The 27502-nt window shown below is 37.5% G+C and overlaps 1 protein-coding gene across 1 annotated transcript; it reads right to left on the reverse strand.

Annotated features, from left to right (window-relative positions):
* On the reverse strand, positions 1–26706 carry si:ch211-106h4.4 (MAM and LDL-receptor class A domain-containing protein 1). Its single transcript, XM_026206315.1, has 51 exons — positions 26121–26706; positions 25485–25616; positions 25136–25264; positions 24953–25052; positions 24685–24847; positions 24317–24560; positions 23605–23727; positions 23069–23196; positions 22758–22992; positions 22415–22683; positions 21004–21094; positions 20707–20847; positions 20340–20465; positions 18400–18527; positions 18155–18323; positions 17928–18047; positions 17690–17847; positions 17259–17354; positions 17077–17167; positions 16870–16992; positions 16688–16790; positions 16417–16567; positions 15797–16022; positions 15542–15668; positions 15300–15429; positions 15125–15203; positions 14854–15018; positions 13575–13700; positions 13252–13467; positions 13036–13155; positions 12725–12877; positions 10660–10748; positions 10402–10575; positions 10100–10297; positions 9887–9995; positions 9198–9320; positions 9017–9113; positions 8705–8864; positions 8465–8579; positions 7690–7833; positions 7420–7607; positions 6896–7061; positions 5527–5745; positions 5247–5425; positions 4780–5008; positions 3579–3738; positions 3386–3500; positions 3176–3296; positions 550–640; positions 402–471; positions 1–307 (listed from the first exon to the last, which is right to left on the reverse strand). The coding sequence occupies exons 1-51, from the start codon at positions 26146–26148 to the stop codon at positions 218–220; spliced, it is 7227 nt and encodes a 2408-aa protein (XP_026062100.1). The 5' UTR covers positions 26149–26706; the 3' UTR covers positions 1–217.
* Between the last annotated feature and the right edge of the window lie 796 nt (positions 26707–27502).

Raw genomic sequence — 27502 nt, forward strand, 5'->3', positions numbered from 1 at the left:
TTGTCAATGAGCTGTTTTATTGTGTTTTACATCACATGGTGTCCTCTCAAGTGTGTGCTGTGTTTGGTAATGATTCAGTCCGTCAGGCATTTAAATGCCATATGGCTACAGTTAATCCAAATCGTTGGAGCACTGCAATTATTTCCCATTATAATAAAGATATACAGTAGATGACATGATATTTACAAGGATTTATTTCTGTCCGTGATTCTTCGTATTATGCAAAAGACATGTCATTTTCATCTACTGAAAAGGAAATATTCCGTATGTCACTGGAGTTGCCGTCCTCTCCTGTTGATGTTAAACCCTGGTAAAAACAATAGCAGTAGGAAACATCAGAGACAAATTCTTACAACCCCATATGCATAAGTGTATGATTATAGCTTAGAAAAAATACTCACACTCATGTTGCAGTCAAAGTGGGTGTAAGAAAAGTTACTATCAAGAATGTCATCTTCAAGTATAGATTCCCTGTAAAGAAACAAAACATTTCAAAGATGTGTTTCATTCTTATTTCATTAAACTATTCATATAATGAGTAGAACATACCTTTTAGTTTTTTTCTGCAGCATAAAAAGGACAGCACCCACAGTAAATATGACAAAAAGTGTCACTCCCACTCCAACGCCAATACCTACAGCTAAACAAACCAAATATCTGAGAAAACACAGTATATGCTGTAGGATCTGACAAGTCACACTTTACCGCACAATTTAAATAATTTACTCAAACATATGAGCAGGGTTCAAAATGAAAGTTTGGGGTCAGTAAGATGTTTTGTATAAGACATTTAGGTATAATGTTACAAAAATTATGTTCAATTTCTATTTCAAATAAATGATGTTCTTTTGAACTTTCTATTCATCAGTGAATCTAAACTCTGCAGACCCGGTACCGGGTCCGAAAATAGCATGCCACATGTTTGTGTCTCATTTGCATATCCTTCCTTATATGGCATTTGCCCAAAAATGGGTTCATTTGAAAGCTTAGAGTGTTTTCTTTACAAAGAATACCATTAATTGGGGTTTTATGATACATAAAGTAGTCAAATTAAGCTAAGAAATATATTTTCCCCCCCCATAAATTTCCATCTAACGATTGCGAATACGTTTTCGTAAGAATGTGTATTTAAAATATTTTTCACAAAACAGTCAAGTCATATATCACAAGAAAGCTCTCATTCTCAGGAATCTGATGATGTAGATCATTTTATTGTGTGACAATCACAGATCGAATGATCTTCAACAGAATCGCGATGTAAAATTTCTCACCTTATTATTTATACATTTTGCACCGCTTCAGTCAGCCGCAAACAGCCACGCATACCTATATACTCGATATAATCTTTTAGATTAGAATCTCTTCTTTCAAACAAGACCATTTTTACGTTTCTGCGTGCTTCCATTGCTGAGATATAAAGCGTTTTGTACAAGTGCGCAAAAGCGCTCCAAGAGCTGTATGATTGACAAGATCTCTTACTCATATTGATGGGTCTAAAAGCCTTTCTTCTGGTATAGACGTCTGACCTCTTTTGTGAAGCGCTATTTGTCATGATGGCTGTCATTCACAAGTCGTTCCTCCAATCGAAGGTGTGAATTCAGCACCGCGGGGGTGCTGGAACTGGACAGCGACTGCCCACTCTTTTCCGCTTGTGGAGACGCAATGGTCTCTGGGAAACTGAGTCTTTGGCTGCTTCTAAACAAAGGACACGCGAGGAAAAAACTACTAATGGCCGACGCTACGGATTTATAATGCATAATATTCATAAAACAAGTTCTGGGTGGCCACCTTCGCCGTGGAGAGGTCAGGACGCGCATCTGGTAAGCCTATACGCGTGCTACTCGCTTTCATACATTTGATTCTTTATTCTGAGGCTTGGAAGCTTCGCTAGCAATAAGCTAATATGTTTATTTTCATAACTGTGCAGTGTTCGACCGCATCTCAGTGAATGTACAGTAATCCGTACAGTACTGGGGGAATAAACATAAATTAGTTTGCTGACGCTCCGAAGTTCGCGCAAAAGCTTCGGGGAGCTTGTTTACATTATATAGAAACCGAAACCAAAATACACGCTGATAAAAAATCAAAATATGAAATATGAAAGAGACGGCGAGGTCTCTCAATCTCTACACGATGCAGAATAGACATAAATGAAACGATTTGAATCTGGAGATTGTGGATTCTATTTTAGATTGTGATAGACCAGATATTTTTTATAATTTTATGCATGCTGCTATTGTGAAATATGAATTATTTTCTTTCAAAGACTGTTCAGAAAACCCACACACAAAAAAAGCACAATGTATTGAGATGGTTCATCATGTGTGAAACAACATAAATAATACTATTTGTCACAAACAGCAGCTTTTTATGTAACTTCTGAGTGTTTTCTGTCAAATAATATACAGAGATCACATTATTCCATACTGCAAGTGTGCAAAAGATGACTTCATACTTATTTAGACAAAAATTTTATACAAAAATGCTATTATTCCTTCCTTCAGTTGGAATAGAATAACTTTTGCATAGATTAGGATAGAAAGAAATTTCTGTTTTCCTCTAATAGCAGACAGTTGGAAGAATCACAAGACATTTGTCTGAAGTTGCCAGCCCCTTCAATGCCTGAGTTATAACATTTCAAACTTCAGTTTACACAAATAAAATAAAAAAGCGCCTTGTTTTTTTCCCTATTTATTATAACACAGACAGCATATATTGTCATTTTTATCAATTTCAACAGTGTTATGTAATTTCAAAGGGTTTCCTTTGAAATTATACCAAACTTTCTGAGCTTACACTGTAGTATTAGTATAGGCAGGCATTCAAAATTAGGTAGGAAAATGAAAAACGGAAATCCCCAAAATAGCATTTGTGCTTAAGAGGTTAAATAAAGTTGAATGAATCAATGAAAGATTATTTTCCACAAAAACATTAAGCAGCACAACAGGATCATACAGTATGACACTGAAGACTGGAAAAAAGTGTAACTGACCACAAACTTTTAAATGGATGTGTACATAGTTTAAGCCACAATTATAAGACATATTTTGGTGATGATAAAGTAACATTAACAACTAACATTTTCAATTCACCCTCCATTGGCAGGTGTAGTAAAAAGTGCATTTGGACCCTGCTTGTGAGATTATGTAAGACTGGCATGCACTCATATACTTACTGTCACGGTGGTGTGAAGGAGGAGAGGTGGGATATGAATCACAAGGCCCGGGAATGATGTGGAGATCATCAATAGCTATACTTCCTTTGGGACCTGCTCCCTTCAGGTATTCAAATATAAACTGTGGAGAGAGGAGAACAACAATGATGCACCGTACAAATGTTTTGTTTCGAGTTGATCTTGTGAGGGCTGCATGATGGAGTTTGATACCCAGAAAGGCTCTTGGTATGCCACATAGATGTTGCCTTTCCTCCACACATCGCCCTGATCTCCTGACTCCTCCCATGCTATCTGGCCAAACTTATTTCCGCTGTTATGTGCGGTCCTGGGAAAGAATCGTCTCCATGAATTGTGATCCATGTACACATTCATAAAATATGTTTTTTTGGCCACAGTCCTGTACCTGTTATTTTTGTATAACCTGAGCGTTCCAACATTGTCTCCATACATATGATAGCAGAATGTGAAGCAGTGTCCTCTGCTGTCAGGGGTGAATATCTCACTCAGGATCATGGCAGTGTCTCCCCAGGCCCCCACAGAACTGTCCATATAAAGGTAATGACCTAAAAACATACCAGCATCACTGTTTACAACTGGTATTTTCTTGTGTATTAAATGAGTGTCACCACTTGTGATTATATTTTAACAAAGGCCCTGATTTGATAACTATAAAAAAAGCATATTTGTGTTAAATGCTAATTTTGCAAATCATCAAAGAGAATGTGGTCTTTGATTCATATACTAAAAAGACCTGTTTAGAGTCAATCATTATTTGTCAGTGATCTTTTTTCTGTTACCTGTAACCACTAGGTGACTCGCTGTATCATTTACATGAAAAACCCAAGTCTTATTTTTTATTCAAATTTGTATTCTACAAATCCATAAACAAGAGTGTTTTCAGTCATCACTTTTTCGTTTTAAAAACAAAATGCCACTACTGAATAAAACTGGATTTTAATATATATAGAAATACATTCTTTTCAAGCCCAATTCTCTCAACAGACAGGTGAGTAGGAGGGCCTTCCGTGTTATACAACAAAGGCAATGATGTCATGTGTTTTTTGATGACCTTTGGTTATGGCTAGAACAAATGTGGCACAAAACATTTTTAAACCCATTGTAACAATATTTAAAATATTAACCTTTGGCCATCTAGCGGTTACAAAATAAAACTGCATGTGTTTTGCAGCAGAACATTGTTTTGGCTATTTTACTGTGACAATAAACTTCTAGTTTCACACTATCCACAGCTGAAGCAACTTTTCTCTGTGTACTGATATGAACTGACATACGTGTGTGAATTATATTGTGTATGCACTTCCCACTGAATTCTGTCGCATTGACAGCTCTAAATTAAAAAAAAAAAAACATTATATGTTTATCATAGTGTTTTTGGGTAAAATAAAGACTTGATTTTTTGCACTCTATCTATCTCTGTTTTATCAAAACAAAATGTATAGTGTAGTTTGACACTCGGATCGCTTGAAAACAGTGCCACAGTTTCTTTCCCAATTCACAGAAAACACAACATCAGATATATCTATACTTCCTTCATAAACCAATTCTAACATTTGAAGGAAGCTCGGTGAAATCTTCCGGCTCACCTGTGGAAGTGTTGGTGGTGTGATCCACACTGGGTCGTGTGTGGTTTCCAGTGCCTGCCTGGGCTCTCATCCAGTCAGCATCATCCTCCTCCAACAGATTCATCCAGCTGCACAAGTTTACCTCAAAGTCACACTGTCCTGAAGCAGTGCAGGGATAGTTTGAGACCTGAACATCATCAAGTGCTATGACTCCCTGTTCAGTTTGGCCTGTAACCCCCTCCACCACAATCTGAAAAGACAGCTGTGTTAATGAGGACACTCCTGCAGTTCCACATCATTAAACTCAAGGGTACAGACTGTAGTTTAGTGAACAGATACAGTATGTGCAGCTTGTGATCCGTGACTGCTGTACAGACCAGTGACAGCAACTGCATGTAACTTTGAGGCCAGCATTTGCAATAATCTTTGACTGTAAGTCTGAAAATATGTGCTGGATGATCAGAGAGAGCGCTGATTCAGGGACTCACCCTGTAGTTTGACTCTGAGACGGTAAGAGGAGTCTGAGCAAACCTCCACAGTCCACCCTGTTCTCCAGACTGGGTCACCAGCAGGGGCTGATCTTTGTCTGAGAACTGCTGATACAGATTTAGTGTCCCAGTGCCCTGTCCCTCCATGTAATACCACAGCTGGAGACACTTGGCATTCCCTGGGAAAGAGGATTGTTTCTTTTCATGGAAGTTTTCTGACTCTAAAGGTAATGGTTTAAACATTTCACAGTTGTTATGAAGAGACGTGATTCTCTCTTGCCTGTTTGAAGCTGTGATGTCATTCTAGCAGTATGTCCTTGCACATGGGCAGGCGCACTTTCCATATAAAAGTAGTATCCACTCGCTGTGTTGGTTGTATGATCAAAACCAGGTCTAGATTTAGATCGGACATTATTTCCTGACACTCGGATCCAGTCCAGGTCATCATCAGTCTGCTGTATCCAGCCACAATCCCCCTCCTCAAAGTCACAAACTCCATCTGAAACAATTATGGATTGGTAATATTAAAAAACATTCATTTATAAATGTAAGGATGTGCTGATATAATAAATCTGTCCAAAACAATGTATAATAATAATAATAAAAAATGTTTTAAATTCAACAAGTGAATATAGGCATCACAACATATTAATTTAACACACACACGCACGTCCTGATTTTGCCAAGTTCGATGTGTTCCTAGGTCAACATATTTTGTTGGCCCTGGAACAACATTTTACTCCAAAAATATATTCTTAACCATATCCCTACAACTAAACCTAACCTTAACCATGAATAATCCCTAAAATCAGAGGATATGATAGATGAATGACACTGATGTACAAGCACCAAACACTGATTTTAAGCGTAAACTTCACAAAATCTATAAACTGGTTCTTCAAATCTGATTGGTTAATCACAATGTTGTTCCAGGGTCAACAACGATGTTGTCCCAGGAACATGTCTCACTTGGTAAAATCAGGTTCTGCCACATACACACACACACTTATATATATATATATATATATATATATATATATATATATATATATATATATATATATATAATTTTTCATTTTGAGATTACAATGAACTGCAATATCAAATTATTAATGTTTTTAAATATTCATTAGATGATGGCAAAGATAATTTTAACTGTACAAATTTGATAAATTAGCATACATGATTAAATATATAAAAAAATAATCTAAAAATACAAAACTCTAAAGATAACCAATATAGTACCAATATTTCATGTATTTTAATAATAAAAAAAACACTTAACTGTCAATGTTCAAAGATATATTGTTGTTTCACTACTTCTTAAATCTAGTTATATAAAGTATTATCATAAGTGTAATATTTAAAAGTAATGCAATAAAGGTTTACGGTCAAGATTCCCTTAATCAAATTACCAGGCTCACATTTTTGCATTTTAAAGAAGTTGTTTTTGACATTAATCAATGCCCTAAATTTGTCACTAAGCTGACAGTTAAAGTTTGATACTGAAAATGGCATCTAGATGGATAAATACTACATTATGTTACAGCTGTGCCAAATTTTTGTGGTGCTCTAGCAAGCATGGAGGACATTTCAACAGGACAGTGTGAAAAACAACAGACCAAATGCTAAGCTATGTTATTAATTACCTGTGGGAGCACAGGCACCTTTAGTGACAGATAAATCATCTATAGCAATATGACCAGACGGCCCTCCAACTGAAGCCTCAATTAATATCTGATGGACTTGTGTCAGTTTGACATGACTCTGAGCCATCTGCCATTCGTTCCCCTGAGAACCCTTCCTTTGCCACATCTACAGTTTAAGGGGGGAACAAATAAAAAAAATAAAATCTGGTAAGTATAAAACATATTTTATAGTAAAACATTTACTATAAGAGTAAAGCATTTACATTTTACTATAACAGCATTTGAAGAGTTCAGATGCAAAAGCCTAAAATTTTCTTCTAAAATTAGAGTTTTTTTCTGGCTTTTTTTGAGCTATTTCACTTTAATGGCATAGAAAAGGACCTATACATTGCCATTAAAGTAAAATTACTGAACCTAAACAAAGCAAGCTGATAAAAATGCAAATTTTAGAAGAAAATTTCTAACATCTGAAATTAGAATAACCCATAAAAATGCCCTGAACATTTTATTTTTGTCAGTCTTACTGATGTGATGTGGTTGGATGAAATGTCATGTATAGACATTCTTAGTGATCCCACTGTTGCTCCAAACATGTGATACCAGAACGTGAAGCAATACCCATCAGGTCCAGCTGGGGGAGACAGAGGAGACTTCAGATGAGCCATGTTTCCCGCTCTGCTGTTACTTGAGCTCTTGATGTGCAAATAATACCCTGTAATAGAGCAAGAGACACATAATTAAGACATGTGATGATAGAGCTGATAGTGATATGGTGATAATGGTTGTTGGCTTACCATTTCCACTGGTGTGGTCGCCCGGAGGACCTGCATTTGGGGTCTCAGTAGGTCCGCTCCTTCTCTCCCAGTCTAGGTCCTCTGCAGCTCCCTGGATCCACCCACACAAGTCCTTCTCAAAGGAGCACGTGGCCAAGGAAAAGTCTGGAGTACAGGAAAACTGAGGCACAATCTCATAATAAAACTACACATTTAAAAATGCTAAGTATACCTTCCAAACATTTTGGAGTTTGTAATTTTTTTATGTTGTTATAAGAAACCTAAAAAAAGCTACATTTCTTTGACCCAAAATACAGTAAAAACAGTAATATTGTGAAATATTTGTATAATTTAAAAACTACTGTTTACTATTTTAATACATTTCAAAATATCATTTATTCCTCTGCTGGCAAAGCTGAATTTTTATTACAGCTGCTGATTCGGTGCCCAGGAAACTTTTATTATCAATGTTGAAAACAGCTGAGCTGATTCATATTTCTGCAATTAATTTGTTTCAGGATTCAGGAAAAATGGAATTTCAATGGATTTATTTCATAACATTATAAATTGATTTACTGTCACTTTTGATAAATTTGATGTGTTCCTGTTAAATGAAAGTATTGAAAAAATGACAGACCTGAAACTTTAAAATATTAGTGTACAGAAGTAGTCAAAATATTACACTATTCATTTCTAGTTTAATTCCATAACAAGGTAAAACATGATAACCTTGTGTCATTTAAAAGAAGTAACATCATTATACAGCTCAAATCTAACTTCTCAGCAGATAACCCACCTGGAGCCTGGTAGTCTTTCTCACAGTTGTGGAAGGAGATATCATCCAGGGCCATGGTCTGAGTTGTAGACCTAGAATCGTCCTGTCTGAGTGAGGTCTGGCTGCTGAAAATGATCTTAAATGGTACAAATTAAAAATATGTCTTGTCTGAATATATGAGACAGGGATACTCAAGGATTAATCTCTAAGGATCAGACTTATGATTGCATGTTTAGAGTAAGTGCTTTGACATTGGCATACCCTGTAAGGCTGCTCTTGTTTGCCCAGTGGTAAGTGTTCTGGAACCCATTGAGTTGCTGTGCTGCTGGATCGTGACCAGAGCAGCTTCCTGTCCTCCTCTCCCTTCTGCAGGATCACACTGAGATTGCCTACACTTCCTGCACCCATGTGGAAGTGAAACCTAGTGTCCAAGAGATAAACAAGAGAGGACGATTGGGTACAAGGAACATGATTTAGTATTGTGTAATGGAAGTAACTGTTTGTTTCACAAGAATATTTTACTTGGCTTTTTTTTAATTACATTTTGCACATCATCATTACAAATGAACTCACAGAAGTTGACAGTATGTAGAGCTGATAGGCAGAGATGGGCTCTGAAACACTGCCTCATTCTTAGATGGATCCATGATATATGTCTGCATGTAGTGCCCTGAGGGGAAGTAAATGGTGAAAAAAGATGAATTGTATTTATTTTGATATGTACTCTTCATGGATTGATCTAGCATTAAATTACCTGTTCCAGTGGTGTGGTCAGTGGGCAGGTCTGTGTTGTTTAAGGCCTTCACCCGTTGCCATTTGTTAGGACCTACACTTATATCACTCCATTGGCACTGTCCATTCTCAAAATTGCATGGACCTAGAGAGATATGACAACAATCATACTACTATTAATAATAAATAGTATCTATAATTAAAAACTATTTATATAATATTTAATATATAATGATTAATAATATAATATATACTGTATAATAAATTAACATTTTATATATAATTTTATATATAAGTTTTATGTGATCAAGAGAAAATGTATAATACATTTTGACAATTATATTAAATGTTTTACATTTGTGACCTTGGACCACAAAGCCAGTAATAAGTATATTTGTAGCAATAGCCCAAAAATACATTGTATGGGTCAAAATGATTTTTTTTTATTTTATGCCAAAAAATCAATAGGATATTAAGTAAAGATTATGTTTTAATGAAGATATTTTTTACATTTCCTGCCATGAATATCAAGATGTAATTTTTGATTACTAATATGCAAAGCAAAGAACTTCATTTGGACAAATTTAAAAGTTATTTTTTTTGCATCCTCAGATTCCAGATAGTTGTATCTCGGCCAAATAATGTCCTATGCTAACAAATTATATGTCAATGGAAAGAATCTGAAAGTAAATGAATGAATGAATGACTCACCGCATGTTTCTTCATCTTCCCCTAGAGGGCAGTCTAGGACATAATTACACTGAAAACCAGTTTCAATGCACTTTACACCATCTGATCGCCAGCAGTGAAACTCATTCTCCTGAATTTGACAAACCAAGTGTGAATAAAGCAAAAATGACACTTCATCTTCATACACAAGTCAGTGTATACAATACAGTAGAGTTACATCTGAAATGCCCTAACCTTACAAGGGTTGACTGTTGGTGAAGCTGGAGGAGCAGCAGTCGTTGGTGTTGCTGTAGCTGGTGTCATTGTTGGCTCAGGTGTGACTGGCAGCTCGCTGTTATCAGGATCATGAACACATGTCACAGAGAAGGAAACATCGTCCACCGCTGTCTGTGGCACATGAGCCTCACCCATTCCCACATACTGGAAAACAATCTGAAAATAAAATTGAGTCAGATTTATTTATTTTGCATGATTACAGTAGCCTATTTAATGCATTACATTATGTAAACAACTCATATACTGTTACAATCTCTTACCTTGCTCTTAACTGAGGTAGAAAAGGTGACTTCCACTCTGTGCCAGAGGAAGATCTGTGTCACAGACTTGTCCCATAGAATACGGTCACCATCTCCATTAAGAAGCGTCCTCGATATGACTACAAGCCTGGCGGATGTGCTATTGTCACTATGAGAATAGTGGTAGAATGTCACCTGCAAGAACAAGGTATATCAGTACTTATGAAAGAGGCTGTGTTTCTCATTATTTGATTGACACGAGACTGCACAGTGACTCACGGTGCAATCAGTGCTGGGCAGCAGGGTGCTGGAGATGATCTCTGCTGTCTGGATCTCACTCAGATCATGTGCTGGAGTAATGTAATGACCTGGAACATGCCATAGCAATTTCATTATAAGAGAACAATAATATAAGTTGTACATTACAAGTCCATATGAAAGATTCAAAATGAAACTACAGCCAAATTACAACTGCCATATCTGTAATACTGTGTCATCAGGTACTTTTCTTCATATGTGTTGGGAGTGTTCTATTGTCAATAATTTGTTGGCACATGCAAAATTTGTTTTATCCTCTTAACTACAAACTGATTACACGGTTCAGCCAATTTAATGTCTTCTTGATGATTCTGGCTTCTGTATAAGCTCAATACGAAGTACTGTTTGTTGGTTTTACAGCTGGAAAAAAAAACCCAGCAATAACACAGAATTGGTTTACTATGGATCCATAGTTTTCTTAAAATAGTTGCATGTGAATGTACAACAGCACAAATGAATAGGGCCAAACCTAGCACAACTGATGCCAGGATTATATAATAGTATTTTTTATTACTCTTATTGGAGTATATAAATTGATTATATGTCTGTTGTTGTCGATAAAATAAAATATCAGTGGTACATTAACCATTTTATATATTGCTATAAAACAAAAATAAAAAAATTGCCTCAGGTTATGTATGTAACCATGGCTCCCTGAGGAGGGAACGAACCACTGCGTCGTCTAGACGTTGCTATGGGTAATTCCTTAAGGCATGACTAGTGTGTTAAGTATACACATGCTCATATGTAACCTTTGAGTTGTAACACCTTTGACCAACAGCCTAGCAGAACTCAGAACAAAAACCAGCAGTAAAGTAGATGAAGGATTTAAAGGCAGCCGAGCATGTCTTGACCTTCTTAAACTTAAACTTAAAGCTCACAAGGGGAATCTGGTCCATCAAGAAGAAAGTCCTTCTCTTTCAACCTGATGTCCACCAGATTCACCCACAGATGTCTCTACATAACCATCATAGCCGCCATGGATCTGCCAATGGCAGTGGCAGCCTGCTTAGTGGCACAGAGAGCAAGATCTGTGGTGTGACACAACTCAACCACCTCATCAGGGGATAGACCCTGAACTTTATCCAGAGCAGATCAGACTGATAAGCCTGAAACACTGCCATGGTATGCAACCAGGCTGCAGCCAGACCTTCTGCCGCATACATCGTGCCATTCAAATGAGATGTAAGAGAAGATGTCTCCCCCACAAAGAGATAGCAGGCCATCATCTCTTAAACAGGGGACATCTTCTCTTAATCATTCTCACACATCCCTTCAATGTTGGCATAACTAGTATGCTGAAATTTATGGATGTGAGATGAGAATGGATTTTTCCAAACCTTCACATGGAAATCGGGAAGAAGTGGAAGGCTCACTTGAGTTGGAGGGCTATGGCTAGAAAGATAACGCTCGTAGAGGCGACCACGAGGCGCCTCGAGGCGCTTCCATGCAAAGTCAAGCCTTGCTGTGGCGCAATCCATAACCGCAAGCAGCTCATCATACATTGAGCAGGAGGATTGGGAGGACTCATTCTCAACTTCTTCACTAGCACTAGCTCACTCTCGTCAGTGGTCAATGAGTGTGAAAGGGAAAGACCCTTTTTCAGCTCATGAGTTCATTTTCCTCTGGGGAGCTGTTGGCTGTCCTCTCTCCTTGAAATGAGAGACAACTGAGAGCAGTGCTCTTCAATCAAACAAAATATGTAAAGACTGTGTGTGTCATCAGGTGTCAAATAATGAGGACATGGATCCACACACATCTTAAATGCATTAGTGTTCCCCATGGTAAAGAAGAATAATCACTCTTACCAGAAATGCATGCATCAACAAAACAGCCCTTATAGATGAAGAAGAGGAAGAAGAGAATGTTTGTAACATTATAAAGTTCTTTGTTGCCACGTTTGATAAGTTGAATGTGCTCTTGCTGAATAAAATCATACATTTCTTCCAAAAAAAATCTTACAGACCACAAATGTTTGAACAGTAGTGTATGCGCTTAAATTTGAGGAGGAATTTGTTAAGTGTACCTGCTGCAGTGTTGCGGGTGTGATCTCTTGGTGGTCCATGCTTAGGCCAGGCCTGTTCTCCTTTCTGCAAAATCCAACCAGCTTTCAAGTCACTCTTTTCCCACGAGCACATGCCATGCTCGAAACTGCAGCGATGGGTAAAACCCTTTACATCTAGACCGACAAAACAGTACAGTAGTTATTCATTCTATGTAACTGTCCTGTTGGACTTCAAAAGTGCCTGCAAAGCTAAAAAAAAAACAAAACAAAGAGACCATGACAGAATTGTATTTTTGATAATTCAAACAGACATGAATAACCCACAGTCATACCACAGAGCTCTTCATCTGTACCATCACCACAGTCATCACTGTAGTCACACACTCTGTTCGGCTCCACACACACCTTGTTCGAACATGTAAACATTCCCTCTTGACAAGATTCTTGAGGCCCTGAAGAAGAAATAATGTATGATTGACTAATGTCTTGGGCCTTAAGGTTACAGTTATATGACTGCTGCAGATTAAGTGGATGTGTTTGTGACCTGCCTGGCAGAGTGCAGTTGAAGAAGGAGATGTCATCTATAGCAATGTCACCGAGCTCACTGTAGGTTCTGGTAGCCTCGAAGAGGAGAGAGAAAACTTGATGTGTGCGACCCACACTTAACTCTGCCCGGTGCCACTCATCTCCATGATTACCAGACATCCACCACAAGGGCGTCCTCCTTGTGCCCTCCTGAAGGAACACTTTCAGTTCCCCAATACCTGGCAAAGATGAGATAATGCAGATCAATAAACTAGAGAATAAATATTTTTGTAGTACCAGAAATACTGTAAAGTCTCAATGTTACGCTTAAAACATCTAGTCTTACTCTCTCCAAACATGTGGTAGTAGAATTCCAATAGACACTCATTGCTGGCCTCTTTCATGGTGGGACTCTGTAGAGCAGCATAGCTGTTCTGCTCACCACGACTGGCTTCTACTGTCATGTACCAGCCTAAAACAAGTACATGCTTTTATTAATTATATGACACTGATAACATTCTGTTTTTGCATTATATATTAGGGGAATTCTGACTTAATCCTTTGAATCATTTCGTTTCAAAGAACTGGTTACAGAGAAAACAATTGAGCAATTCCTTAAGTCATTATGCAGTCCATAAACCCAGTGTGGCATTCCATATGCTCTAAAATGCTCCTCTGAAGCCTTATGTGTGTACAGTCTATAGAGTTTTTTATTAACATGTATGGTCCCACTTTATATTAAGTGTCCCTAATACCTGTGTATTTATAAAGTAACTACATGTTTATGTAGTATGTAACCACAGTGTAAGTACACATAAAATACTTTTGTAACTACAAACATGTAACAACCCTCTGAATGGTGTTTTGCAAGTACAAATGTGTAACAGGATATATAAAACTACATTTTGTAACAATAATATGTATAAGATTTGTAACCATTTGAGCCAGGGCGTGGAGATGGGTAGGTTTATGGTTAGGTGGATTTGCATTTTCAATTGGCAGTACTGAAATTGCTAGTTTTAAATTACCTAAGTTTATTTTCATTTCATTTACTTTTTTTTTTTTTTTTTTTTTGATGATATACAGGTATACATGAAAAGTTTGAGAACCATTGTGTTAAAGAATTATGGAGAGAAAAAAAAACATGGTTTCCAGAAAAATTTCAAGTGGTCAAACTGTTTTCAACTTCGATAATATTACTGTTTCTTCAGTACCAGAGCGAGCACCGGAAGGGTGCTATATAAATAAAATGTATTATTATTATTATTATTATTATTATTACTGTATAATTATTATTATTAATATATGAGCATATAAGAAGGATTTCTAAAGGATCGTGTGACTCTGAAGACTGGAGTAATAATGCAGAAAATTCAACTTTGACATCACAGGAAAAAGATTTCAAAAGACAACAGATACAGTACTTTGAATTCTAATATTTTTTTTCAAAATATTACTGTTTTTACTGTATTTTTGATCATATAAATGCAGCCTTGACGAACATAAGATAATTTTCCTAAAAAATATACATATAAAAAAACTCACCTACACCAAAGTTTTTGAATGGTTAGAAAAAAAAAGGTAATAGAATTATTCTGGGATCTTTGTCGTCTGAAAGATTTTACCCAGCTCTGTGCCAGTAGTGTGATCCACTGATGGTCCAGTGTTGGCGGTGGTTGTACCATTCTGGTCCCTTTCCCAAACAAACTGTCCAACACTGATATCTTTCCATTCACAGGTGCCTTTCTCGAAGTCACAGCCAGCAAACACTCCACTTTCCACACTGATGACTGAATGTAAATCAATACAAAACATTAACCATTCCTTAAATAATGCTTTTATAATACAATAGCCTACTATTCTTTTTCACTGTGTAGAAAACACTGAGCCATTTACCTTTACATGGCCCATTCGTCAGTCTAATGTCATCCACAGCGATGTAGCCTTCACTGCCCGTCTGAGCCTCTATATGAATCTGATATTCAAGGTTTACAAATGTTACATGGCATGATTACAAATGGATATAATATAATGGTAAAAGCTTTCCAAATAATAGATGGGTATTTCACACCTGAAAGGGTTTGGTCTCAGCTATGGTGACAGAGACATTTTTCCAGTTGCTCCCAGTGATTTGTGTTTCAAACAACAGTTCCTGCTCTGTTGCACCTGAATCTAATAGCACTCTAAGGATTCCAGGGTCACTGCCAATAGAAAAGTGCACCAGAAAAACTGCATTAATCACAGCTGACAGTCCAACAGTAGAAGAAAGGGTTTCTTTAGCTTCAGCAAAAATATGGGAAAGCAAGAGCAGACCTTCCATCTATATGGTACCAGAACTCAAAACAAGAGTCACTGGTTGGCTGGATCTTTTCTGAGATCAGCACTGAACTGCTTTTTTGGCCTTGCGTGTTCCTCAGAGATGGGCTCAAAAGAAACTTGCCTGAGAGAGCGACACCAAAAACAATGATCATCATGTGTTGTCTCTAATCAGCTGTCATATATCATTTAAGTTGTGAAAAATGTTTGCAATAATCAACAAACACAATAGATAAAGGAGTAAACTCTAACCGTCTGCAGTGTGAGTAGTGTAATCGACCAAAGGACCTCTGTAGTGACCGTCTGCATGAATCCAGTCATGTCCATCTCTGACATCATTACCAGCATTCACCCATGTACACTTTCCTGACTCAAAATCACAACTTCCTCTTGAGCAACATGCTCCCGTTTTAACTGAGACATCATCCAGAATAATAAATGACTCAGATGTTGCACTGAGCTTTGCTCTGAATGCCACCTGTGTGTGAATGCAAAAGCATGAATAAATGCAGAAAAAACACATACCATACTGCATACTTCTTTCATAAGTGAAGATATTAAAATGCAGAAACCGCATCTGTTAGGTATTTTGTTTGTTACTCTGAAAGTAATATTTTGAAAAAAAAAAAAGCACAGGAAGGAGAGACTGAATCAGGTAAAGAAAAAAATTATGACTCTTTATGATCCAGAAATAACTCAAGTTAAAATAAGAACAGAAGAAAAGCAAATCATTTGGACCAGTTCTTTTATTGAAACAATCTGATTCAATAATAAATTGACAAATTGCTACTCGGCTGGGGTGGGTATAAAAATGATCAGTGAAAAGCAGAATTTTTGTTTTAGAAGCAAATACATGAAAAAAAAAAACTCACTCTGAAATCAGAGGGAGATGACACAGTGACTTCTGCCACCTCCCAACTATCAGAAGATGCTCCAGAAAGAGACCAGAGAGCTGGACCCAGCTCCCCATTCAGAAGAACATGTACTGACAGAGAATCACCTGAGCCTGCAGACAGCCAATACCTACAAACAGGCAAAACATACTGAAACGTACTGAATATTCAATAACTGATTGTTAAGGCTGAGAAAGCGCTTAACTACAAATCTCTCCCATAATGGACAAATATAAGATTATTAGCATACCAGAACTGCACGCAGGACTCTGTAGATGGGCTGTACTCTGGTGTCAGAAGATTTGAGACCACTGGTTTATCAAGTTTGGCTCCAAACACAGCCATTGAATGGCCTGTCATGTGACATAAATACATAGCATGGGTTATTACATGACTAATATCCTTTCACAACAAAAACGGTTGTTTACTCACCAAGTTCAGTTCTATATGTATGGTCTGCATGGCCACTGCTGCCGTCCACATGGAGCCAGATAGAGCTGTCAGTCACATCGGACTCAAAGCCACAAAGTGAAGGAGACTCGAATCCACACGGGTCTTTGAGGGAGATATCACACAGGAGGGTTTAATGGCTGAGAATGGCTGATATTTGGATAAGATGCTCTGAATGCTTCGACTCACTGTGCTCTACACAGGCTCCTGCAGTCACTCTGAGGTCATCGATGGCTATGAAGCCTCTGCCTCCTGCTGCTCTGATCACTGACAACTTCACCTGCACAAGGTGATAATCACATTCTACTTTTTGGTAAATATGTATAATTGCGGATTGAGGTTTAGACAACATTTCAGGGGACAATTCTTACTCGATCAACATCCGCAGTACTAATGGAAACCTGTGTGTTCAGCCACTCAGAGGTCTGGGAGCCACTTCTCGTCCATACGATGGTTTCCATTGTTTTCTGAAACCAGCAATACTCATGTTTTTACATAACAAAAACAACTTTTTGGATTTTGAGAAAAGGTTGTTTGAACTTCCTTTGAAACAAAAATTTGCTAGAAAAAACTATCAATATTGTGTTTAAAAGAAATGATAAAACTACCTATTGAAAAAGCAATTTTAAAGTATACTGTTATGCTAGCTACAGTATATTGAAAATGCTCTGTTTAATTTCTACATAGGAAATAGTTTGCATGCAATATTCATACGAGTTTAACTTAAAAAAAGTTATTTATCATCCAAACAAGTTTAAGATTCATAAGCAATGAAAGTAATGAGACATTCAATGTTGAATACCGTCTCGACTAGCAGATCTAAGCTTCCAAGAGATGCTCCTAACATGTAGTACCAGAATCCAATACAGACGTCAGTGCTCTGAATTATCATTGGCGTGGAAATGACAGCTGCTTCACCGGTTTCATGTTCTCCAGACACATTTACAATAAGATAAAACCCTGCAAGAGAAAAGATGAAGATGTATGACAAAAAATTACAGACTGATCAGCTCTGTGAAATCTGTATAATAGAATCTTACCATTGTTGTTTTTTATGGTGTGGTCATATAAAGGTCCTAGCAATGGCTCATTCACCTCTCCAGCCTTCTGATGGGTCCAGTCAAATCCATCATCTGTCTCCTGGACCCAGTTACATAGTCCTACAAGCAAACATCTGGAATATTTAGCAAACGGCCCATGATAAACACACATTTACACTTGTATATACCTATAGCGCACATCCATGTGTTGCTTATTCGTCTCTTACCTTCCTGAAAATTGCAGTCCATCGAGGACACAGGTGGTGTGGTGGGCTCAGTTGTGGGTGCAGGTGTTGTTGGGGTTAGATCAGAGCAGTGTGTGTTCCTCCTGATATAGATGTCATCCAAAGCAATGACCCCAGAGTCTAAGAATGAGCGCACGGCTTCAAACACAATCTGCAAACATTGAGGTTTAAGTCACTTGCTGTCAAGTATCTGTATACTGTCATGTTTTTGTGTATCAGCCGCTCACCTGGTGTCGTTCAGATGATTTGTAGTCAACAGTGAGATGGTGCCACACATTCTGCTGATTGCCAATTTGACTCCACAGACAGCGTAGAGAACCAGACTCATTTACATAAACTGCTAGTTTAAGCTTGTCTAAACAATAAAAACAAAATATACAATGGAAGAAAAATTATGGTTTTATACTGTCTCAATTAGTCATAGGAATAGACTACCCCAATGAATATACAGTATATATGATTTCAGTTTGCATGTTGATTTTATGTGTTTGATTTATTTATTTATTTAGCATTTTACTTTTGGATTAGGGTTGAATTACGTTAATATATTAACATTAATTGAAATAATTTTAAGTTATCTTGTGGCCACCTTAGGAGTTTGCTTAGTTGAGAAACACTGTTTTAGATAATTCTAAAAACCCTCAATTCTATCTTTCAATTATTAGGACCAGCAACAAAGACTGTAGAAGTAAACTGTTAACTGCTGTAGCAAAAAAAAAAAAAAAAAAAATATATATATATATATATATATATATATATATATATATATATATATATATATATATATATATATTAGGGGTGTAACGATACGCGTATTCGTATTGAACCGTTCGGTACGACGCTTTCGGTTCGGTACGCGGTACGCATTATGTATACCGAACGGTTCGTTGGAGTAATTAATTATATTTGAAAAAAAAAAAAAAAGAGAGAGAGAGAAATATAATGATATGCGTTCAACAAGGTAGCCCAATAACCCAAACAACGTAACAGGCAACGCCCCTGACACTCCCGAAGAAGAAAAAAACACCATCTTATATGTTTATGTTAGGCTACTCAGCAGGCGCTCGCTCACTCAGTACACGCTGAAGGCTCGTTGCAAAATAGCCAATGCGTTTAACAGACTAGAAATGAGAAGATCCTCCAATAACCAACAGGTCTGGTGTTTGGGTGCACTTTGGATTCCCTTTAAGCTATAATGGTGATGGCAAGAGAGTGGTGGATAAAAAAACAACGGTATGTCGCATCTGCAACATGACAGGGTACACCAGCGGGAATAAAAAAAAAAAAAAAAAAAACACCAGCGGGAATATCTGGGATATATGCGTCAGTACTATCTGGGAAAAGACGAAAAAAAGGAGAAACATGCACGCAGCAAACTATCCCTGCAGCATTTAGACACTATAGCTTACAGGGAATCCAACCCAAACACCAGACCTGTTGGTTATTTTAGGATCTTATATTTCTGGTCTGTTAAAGGCATTCGACATTTTGCAACGAGCCTTCAGCGCGTGCTGAGTGAGCGAGCGCCTTAGGGGCCGTTCACATATCGTGCCTAAAAACGCATGGAAAACGCTAAGCGCGTCTTTCTCCTCCTTTCCAAAGCGCTTGGGCAGAAGCGCTCATGAGGCGTCTGTCTTTGCTAAGCAACAATGACGTGCTCTCTCCATGAGACGCGGAAATTTCAGCGAAGGATAAATGGATTTGCAGCTCTAAAAATCGCTTGCAGTAGCTCTGCTACTAAATTTATTTCAAAATTGCAATCCATATACAACTATGATCAGCTGATCCTTCATCTTGGCTGAGCTCTCAACGTTGTTACGGGAAAGGATGAAGCTGATTGGTTAGTTCTTGTCACATGACCCGCGGTGCGCTTGCGGCATTCTGAAAAGTTGAGATGTTTTTACATTTTGCTGTATCTAAAACGTATCGAACCGAACCGAACCGTGACATCAGTGTATCGTATCGAACCGAACCGTGAATTTTGTGAACCGTTACACCCCTAATATATATATATATATATATATATATATATATATATATATATATATATATATATTTTTTTTTTTTTTTTTTTTTTCAGAACACTCTTGTCATTCCATCAGGTGCTTAAATGACCAAATATTGCAAAGTCTAAAAGCAACTTCAAGCTCTCTACAAAGATGCTCACCACTGCCCCACATATTCATGTGGTACCAGAACTCCAAACAACCTTGAGATTCAGGCTCCATCACCTCACTCTGAAGATGAGCAATATGATCTGTTGAGGCTTTTGAGTCAAAGGCCATGTAGTGCCCTGGATAGAAGAGAACCAGTGGATGTCAAGACATATAGCAGCCACTTAAAGAGTTGTTAGACCTGAATAAGAGCAGCTGGTTTAAAACTGTGGCACTCCAAGTATTACAACCCTTTGGCACCTTTTACTTTCCTTTGCTGGACATGTGCCTTTGAGTGTGATTCAAATAATTTGATTAAATAATTACATAAAGGGAGCATTTTCCTGATACATACAATATTAAGTCAGTGTTGATATTTACCTATGGCAGTGTTGGTGGTGTGGTCAACCTCAGGAGTAAATAAATCATCACTGGTCCCAGAGGTCCAGCTCCAGTCAACACTGGAGACAGTGAGACGAGTATTCAACCATCCACACATGTCCATCTCAAAATCACAAAACCCTGAAGAAAATAATGTTCACTGCTTAATTTAGATGGTATAACAGTCACATTGTTGTCAAGTGCTTTGTGAGGTGAATATATGATAATGAATTTCTCTACTGGTTCAAAATCCGAAGCAATGGAATAATGTTGTGATTATGAAAGTTGAGGACTCACCATGAGGTGGGCACGGTTCATTTAGGATTGTTAAGTCATCAATAGCAATGTCATGCTTCTGATCCTCTCCAACTACTGCTTCAAATACGACCTGTTGTCCAAGCAGAAAACCAGAGGCTGAGACATGACTGGATTACATGAATGAAAGTTACACATTTGTTTGTGTGCAGAATTCAAGATTTGCTGGTTAGCTTTAGCACTTAGACCCAGCTGGTAGAAGCTATGTAACTACAACTTTATGTGAGCAAAACACCTCTTTCTCCATTGACAGACATTCAAAAATACAGCATGCATTCTGTCAAAATTAAAAAGTGGCCGGAAGAAAAGACTGTAGTGATTTTTTATTTTGTTTGTTTAATAAAGGGTATACATATATGACCAGCTACACACCACTGCACACGCAGCTCAGATTATTGGCCAATAAGCATTATTGTGCAACCAGTACTTTCTACCAATTGTATGACCTTGATTTTTAATGTTCCAAGTTAATATTTTACATATCATACTGTGTTTATGGCTCTACTTTAAAAGAGATATTAGCAGGATGTCTGTATGAGTGTATGCACAGACACTTTTCATGTTTATATAGAATGTGCTGTTAAAAGCAAACAGAAACCATGATCAAAACTCTGCCAACTGCAACAGGCCAAAACCTCCCATTTTAAAGCAAATATGTAAAATTACAAAGGAGCACTTAAGCACATTTACAAAATAATTATTTAAAGTAAATAATTACAGAAAGTGTTTAAAGTTAAATCAATAGCCTGATAAAAATGTAAAATTTTACATGGAGCTGGTCACCACATGGAGGCTGACATTTGGAGATTGAATATTAAACTTTTCATGTTGTAACCACCCAATTGTTACACACTTTCACTCCTTTTATAAATTAATCATGTATGCCTGCTTGAAAAGCAATGAAATCTAGAATCAGTACCTAACTACTGTTGTTTTAGATGATAATTGCTATTAGTCAGTTTAAAGTCTAATTTAAACTGGGGAAGTCGTGGCCGGGGAAGTCGTGGCCTAATGGTTAGAGAGTCGTACTCGCAAACGCAGGGTTGCGAGTTCGAGTCTCGGGCCGGCAGGAATTGTAGATGGGGGGAGTGCATGTACAGTGCTCTCTCCACCTTCAATACCATGACTTAGGTACCCTTGAGCAAGGCATCGATCCATCAACTGATCCCTGGGTGCTGCAGCATAAATGGCAATGTGTGTTCACTGCTCTGTGTGTGTGCACTTTGGATGGGTTAAATGCAGAGCATGAATTTTGAGTATGGGTCACCATACTTGGCTATATGTCACGTCACTTTTCACTTTTTTTCACTTTAAGTCCCAGGTGATAAAATACTGTAAGCACAGAGCAATATTTAAAAAAATGAAGTGCATCCTTAAACTCATCTACTCGCACCTTATATGGGCTGTGAGGACTTATGATCGTTGCTCTGCCATGTCTCCAGTGTTCTCCTTGATCTCCACTTGCACTCCACACAGGTATTTGAGATCTGGCACTGTGTAGCTCCAGGACATAGATGTTAAGAGAACCTACATCTTTTCCATTCATGTGGTACCAGAACATCAGACACTCTCCATGCTCAGAGGTCGGTTGATTGACATCCATCAGCATGCTGCCTCTGCTGTCTTTTGGGTACTTCCACAGCTGTGCACTCAGGTAAAAGCCTATGGATTAAACAACATGAATTATCATCACATTGCTGCTATTATTATGCTGTAACAAAGGTGGATATTCAGACCTTTATTGGTTTCTAAAGTATGGTCCACTGCAGGGCTGGGAGTGCCGATGGCCAGTTCTCCATTGGTTCGGTTCCAGTCAAAATCTGTTGTTGGGTCAGGCTTCAGGCCACACAGAGAGCCTTGGAAGGTGCATTCCCGCTCAGCTGGACAGGACCCATTTATACTGCTTGACACCTGAACGTCATCTATGGCAATGTAGCCATCAGTGCCTTCCAGGATGCCCTCAAATATAAACTATTGTATGCAATGCATGAGAACACATGTACATACTGTATGTATCCATGCAGCTATAGTATGTTTGATTCAGTACCTGAATAGGTTCTTCAGTGTCTGCGAAACTTAGGTCCACAAAATGCCACCTGTTGCCTTGAGTTCCTGTCCTTATCCATATAAGCGTCTGTTTTCCATTAGCATGCTCGGTGATGAATCTGAGAGAACCTTCAACAGTCACAGAAAAACCAAGGACTATTAGAACTGTACTGTAATTATTCTAATGCAAGTAAGTAATAACATGCTTTAACATAAATACATGTTTGGTTAGTTTTGAATTGTGCACATAAATAGTATAAACAAAAGCTATCTATCCGACCGACACAAAAAAGTTAGAGATTTTGTTTGGTGAAGATTATGTGTTGATAAGTAAAGGTGGCACAGACCTTTATTTGTGCAAATGTGTAAACAATTTGTGTTCAGTATTAATTTCCATCATTACTAGATTAGTAGTTGTTAGTACAGACTAATTAGGACCATAGACTTGAAATCATTAAATAATATATATATATATACAATTCCCACTCTATACTTCCTTCATCAAAGAGCATGATGAGAGATGCCATCTTAACTCACCAATGCTTCCACCGTAGATTAGATACCAGAAGCTGACACATTTGGCCCGCTGTGGAAAACTGATTAATCTGGCTGTTTTAGGTGGTTTGAAGGACCTTTGTGGTGCTATATACATGAAATAGCCTGCATGAAAAAAAAAAAAATATATATATATATATATATTAGTTTACATTAAAGTGAGATTAATGCTCTCAGAAAGTAAACATTTTACAAATAGCATGCCTAATAAATTATACATAAAAAAATAGTTTAATCTTCAGATGTAAAGGTCAGTATTTCTTTTAAGAAATCAATACTTGTATTCACCAGTAATGCATGACTGATTTAAAGTGATAGTGAAGACATTTATAATGCATAAATAATATAAAATTTCTAATAAATGTTATTCTTTTAGCTTTTATATTCATCAAAGAATCCTGAAAAGGCAAATTATGATTTTTCCAAAATATTAGACAGCACAACTGTTTTCAGCTAAATGTTTCTTGACCAAATGATTGATGATGATGATAGAATGATTTCTGAAGGATCATGTAACATTGAAAACTGGAGTAATGGCAACAAAACTTTCACAAGACTAAATGTCATTTTAAAATATATTAAAGAAAACAGTTATTTTCACAATGCAACTGTTTTTACTATATTTCTGATTAAATAAATGGTGCTTTCATGAACATATGTCTGTAAATATATAAAGTATTATATGTATATGTACCAGAGCCAGTGGTGTGATCATGTGTAGGTCCCTGATAATCAAAGGAAGGGTTCTGTCCGTATTCTCTTTTCCATTTGAGGTCAGCTGACTGGTCGTGGTACCAGGAACAGTCATCTTTCTCGAAGTCACAGCTGAGCTGGTCTGAACCTGCAGGAATGTCTCCCTCTGCACAGTCTGTCAGTGTAATGTCATCCAGCATGATATCCTGATTTCCAATGTATACAGGATCCACAGAAAATGCAAGCTGTGTTTTTGAAATTGAATAAGAAATCATTAACAAGTGAAGAACAGTATATGCAAACAAATCTCCCAATTAGAGCATCTAAAAAATGATCATGATTACGATGACTGTGCATGCAGTGCATTACCTTCGAGCCCGAAAAAAGATTACCAATTAACAACGAAGCATTTTCCCAACCGTCAGTCTGGCCCTTTTTAATTGACCATAACTCTTCAGGTGAAGTGTTGCGGATCAAACTTAGGGAAAATTTGGAAGAGGTACTTGCAGCATCATGGAGATGATACCAAAAGCTAAAATGTAAAGTCGCAAAGCTGTACTCTCATTCTTATAGTATATACAGATAAACATGCAGTGAAGCCTAGAGTTAAAACTAATTGTTTGCGTTGCCTTTGCACCTTATCTTGCATCCGAGTGCAGTGGGCTGGGGAAGTGTGTGCTCCAAAACAGCTTGTGACCATATACCTGGATTATCACCTTCTAAATGCATAATTCCACCTATAAATAATACATAAGTCTAAATATAAAACTTCACATGATTTCAAATCAAGTCCAATGATTGTCCTAGTCCAAAGGCCTACCCCATGGTGATCCTGTGGTATGGTCCACACCAGGGATAGAACTGACATTTGCCATCTCCCGTCGCCATTTGAATTCATCATAACTGGAATCATTCCATCCGCATGCATGTTCCTCAAAGTCACAAGAGCCTGAGAGGAAGGATATTTATTATATTGTGAATTTAGCATTACATTGTAAAGCTATCATTTTCCATTTATTTGAATGCAATACCACAAAGCAATGCCACTGTTATACAGGATTCTATTTTTGTAATTTTCATATTAAAGATGTAGCCTATGTGTGATCAGCAAGGGAAAATATAATCTGATGGGATGAGAATAAGGGTGTATGATATAATACAGTAACTACCACAGAACTCTTCATCTGATCCATCTGCACAGTCGGGGTGGAAATCACACACTTGCTCCATGGAAACACAGACTTGAGAATGAGCACATTGGAACTGTCCATCAGGACAGGAGGCCAAGCCCATTGAAGCTCCTTATAAAATGCAAAATGTATAGCAGTGGAAAAAAAAGAAAGTAAATTGTGCATTCTGCATTTTAAGAATTCTATTGCATTAAAATTTAGAGTGGTAAAGTGTTAGATAAAATTCTATGCACATATAAACATTTAGATGCACATAACATAAGCATTATTTATTATCTCTAAATTCTAATAGAGAAGTCTTCAAAAGCATTAAATTATTCAGGGTGGGAATTATGCAGCAACTGATAACTCATCTGCAAACTCTTTGCATTTTTCGATCTCATCTTATCCAGTTCATTTAAGCACTGAGATAATTTAAATGATTCCTTAATGAAACACAAATTCAAACAGGCATATCCAGATTTTTGAATGGAACCTTAAGGAAAGGATTTCATAAAATCCACACATTTATAAGGGGAAACAATCATTAAAGAATGTGGATGGCCCCGATGACCTTCCTGACCTTTACACCAATCTATTTTATCGAAATTTAAATAAAACAAAAACACCTCTTACCAAGCAGCAGCAGAAACAGTCCTCTCATTTTGAAGAGAACTTGGACGAAGAGGTTCTCAATAAGCTACTGTTCCTCCGATTGTCTCTTGTGGAGCCAGTGGAACAAGTTGCAGAGACTAGAGATCATTCCTTATCTAGATCATTTATAATGAGGGATGCTTATCAATGTGCTTTAAAGTTCAGTGGACTCAACAACCTCAAATGCAGCTTTTCACCTGTCAGCTTTTTATTACTTCCTGAAGCCAGATAAAAAAGCACACTGTACAGCAGTATTACAGTCGGTACTAATGGCATTCCAATGGCTGTCGAGAATTGGTTCTTATGGTTTCCTCTAAGTTCTCTGATGAGTAAAATCCTTAATTTATGCTATTTATATGCTAAAGTTCTAATATTTCACAAAGTAAGATAAATCCTGCAGAGCAAACATTTGTTTCATTTGTTAAAATGGTCATGATAACAGCCTCTCTGTAATTTTGAGACCTGCTGTACTCCATGACATTATGTTTTACTGCACTAATCATAAAAGCAGAGTGAACTTTTCTCTAGTATTGTCATAATTACATCAATAGTCTTCACTTGGAAAGAATGAATGCATCGTGTGCTAAAAGGTTAAAATGCTTTAATTCATGCATAAGTTGCATTAAATTAGATACAAGTAAAAAAAAAAAAAAAAAAACCTTTGTACAGGTGTGATTTCAACATATACTACAGAGGTATTGAGCAAGCAGCACTAGTTACTTGATAGTCTCACCTAAGTAATATGTCTGGAAGGAAACAAAAGGGAATCTTTAAAGATAACTAATAGTAACCTTTGGCTAGTCTTAAGCTCCTTGGCACGTTAAAATAGTGTGACCATATGTCCTCTTTTTACCGGACATGTCACCTTAAAAAATTTCAAAATCACCCAAAATGTCCAGGATTCGGCTTTTGTTTTCTACAGTTTCCATTCATAGTGTGCATTTTTGTATTAGAGCCCTGCTAGGACTGTGTCCAGCACTAGCATAGCCAGGAATTACAATGTGGGTGGGCCCAGAGAAAATTGGGTGAGTCTAGCCTAAAATCAAGGTTCAGAGTTCAGTGGTGCATGGGGAAAAAGAGGGGAGGGGAGCAAGGTTGGAAGGGAGTACAGCTTCCTGACAGCCTGATGAATGAAGCTGTCCTTCAGTCTGCTGGTCCTGGCCTGGAGACCCTGATGGCAGCAGACTGAAGAAGCTGTGTGACGGGTGGGTGGGATCACCTGTGGTGCAGGGGGCTTTGTGGGTGAGAAGGGTTCTATAAATGTCCTGGAGGGAGCGGACAGAGACACCATTGATCTTCTCAGCTGCTCTCACTATGCATTGAAGAGTCTTCCGTCAGGACGACTTGCAGACACCATACCACAC

Source organism: Carassius auratus, chromosome 27, assembly GCF_003368295.1.
Source record: "Carassius auratus strain Wakin chromosome 27, ASM336829v1, whole genome shotgun sequence".
NCBI classification, from domain to species: Eukaryota; Metazoa; Chordata; class Actinopteri; order Cypriniformes; family Cyprinidae; genus Carassius; species Carassius auratus.

What these genes read in the sequence shown, in the direction of transcription:
- si:ch211-106h4.4 (XM_026206315.1), bottom strand. Translation starts at nt 26,148, where the DNA reads ATGAGAGGACTGTTTCTGCTGCTGCTTG. An exon ending in TAGATCTGCTAGTCGAGACG is followed by an intron (nt 17,355 to 17,689) that starts GTATTCAACATT and finishes TGCTGGTTTCAG; the next exon opens with AAAACAATGGAAACCATCGT. An exon ending in TGGTACCATATAGATGGAAG is followed by an intron (nt 15,430 to 15,541) that starts GTCTGCTCTTGC and finishes TTCTATTGGCAG; the next exon opens with TGACCCTGGAATCCTTAGAG.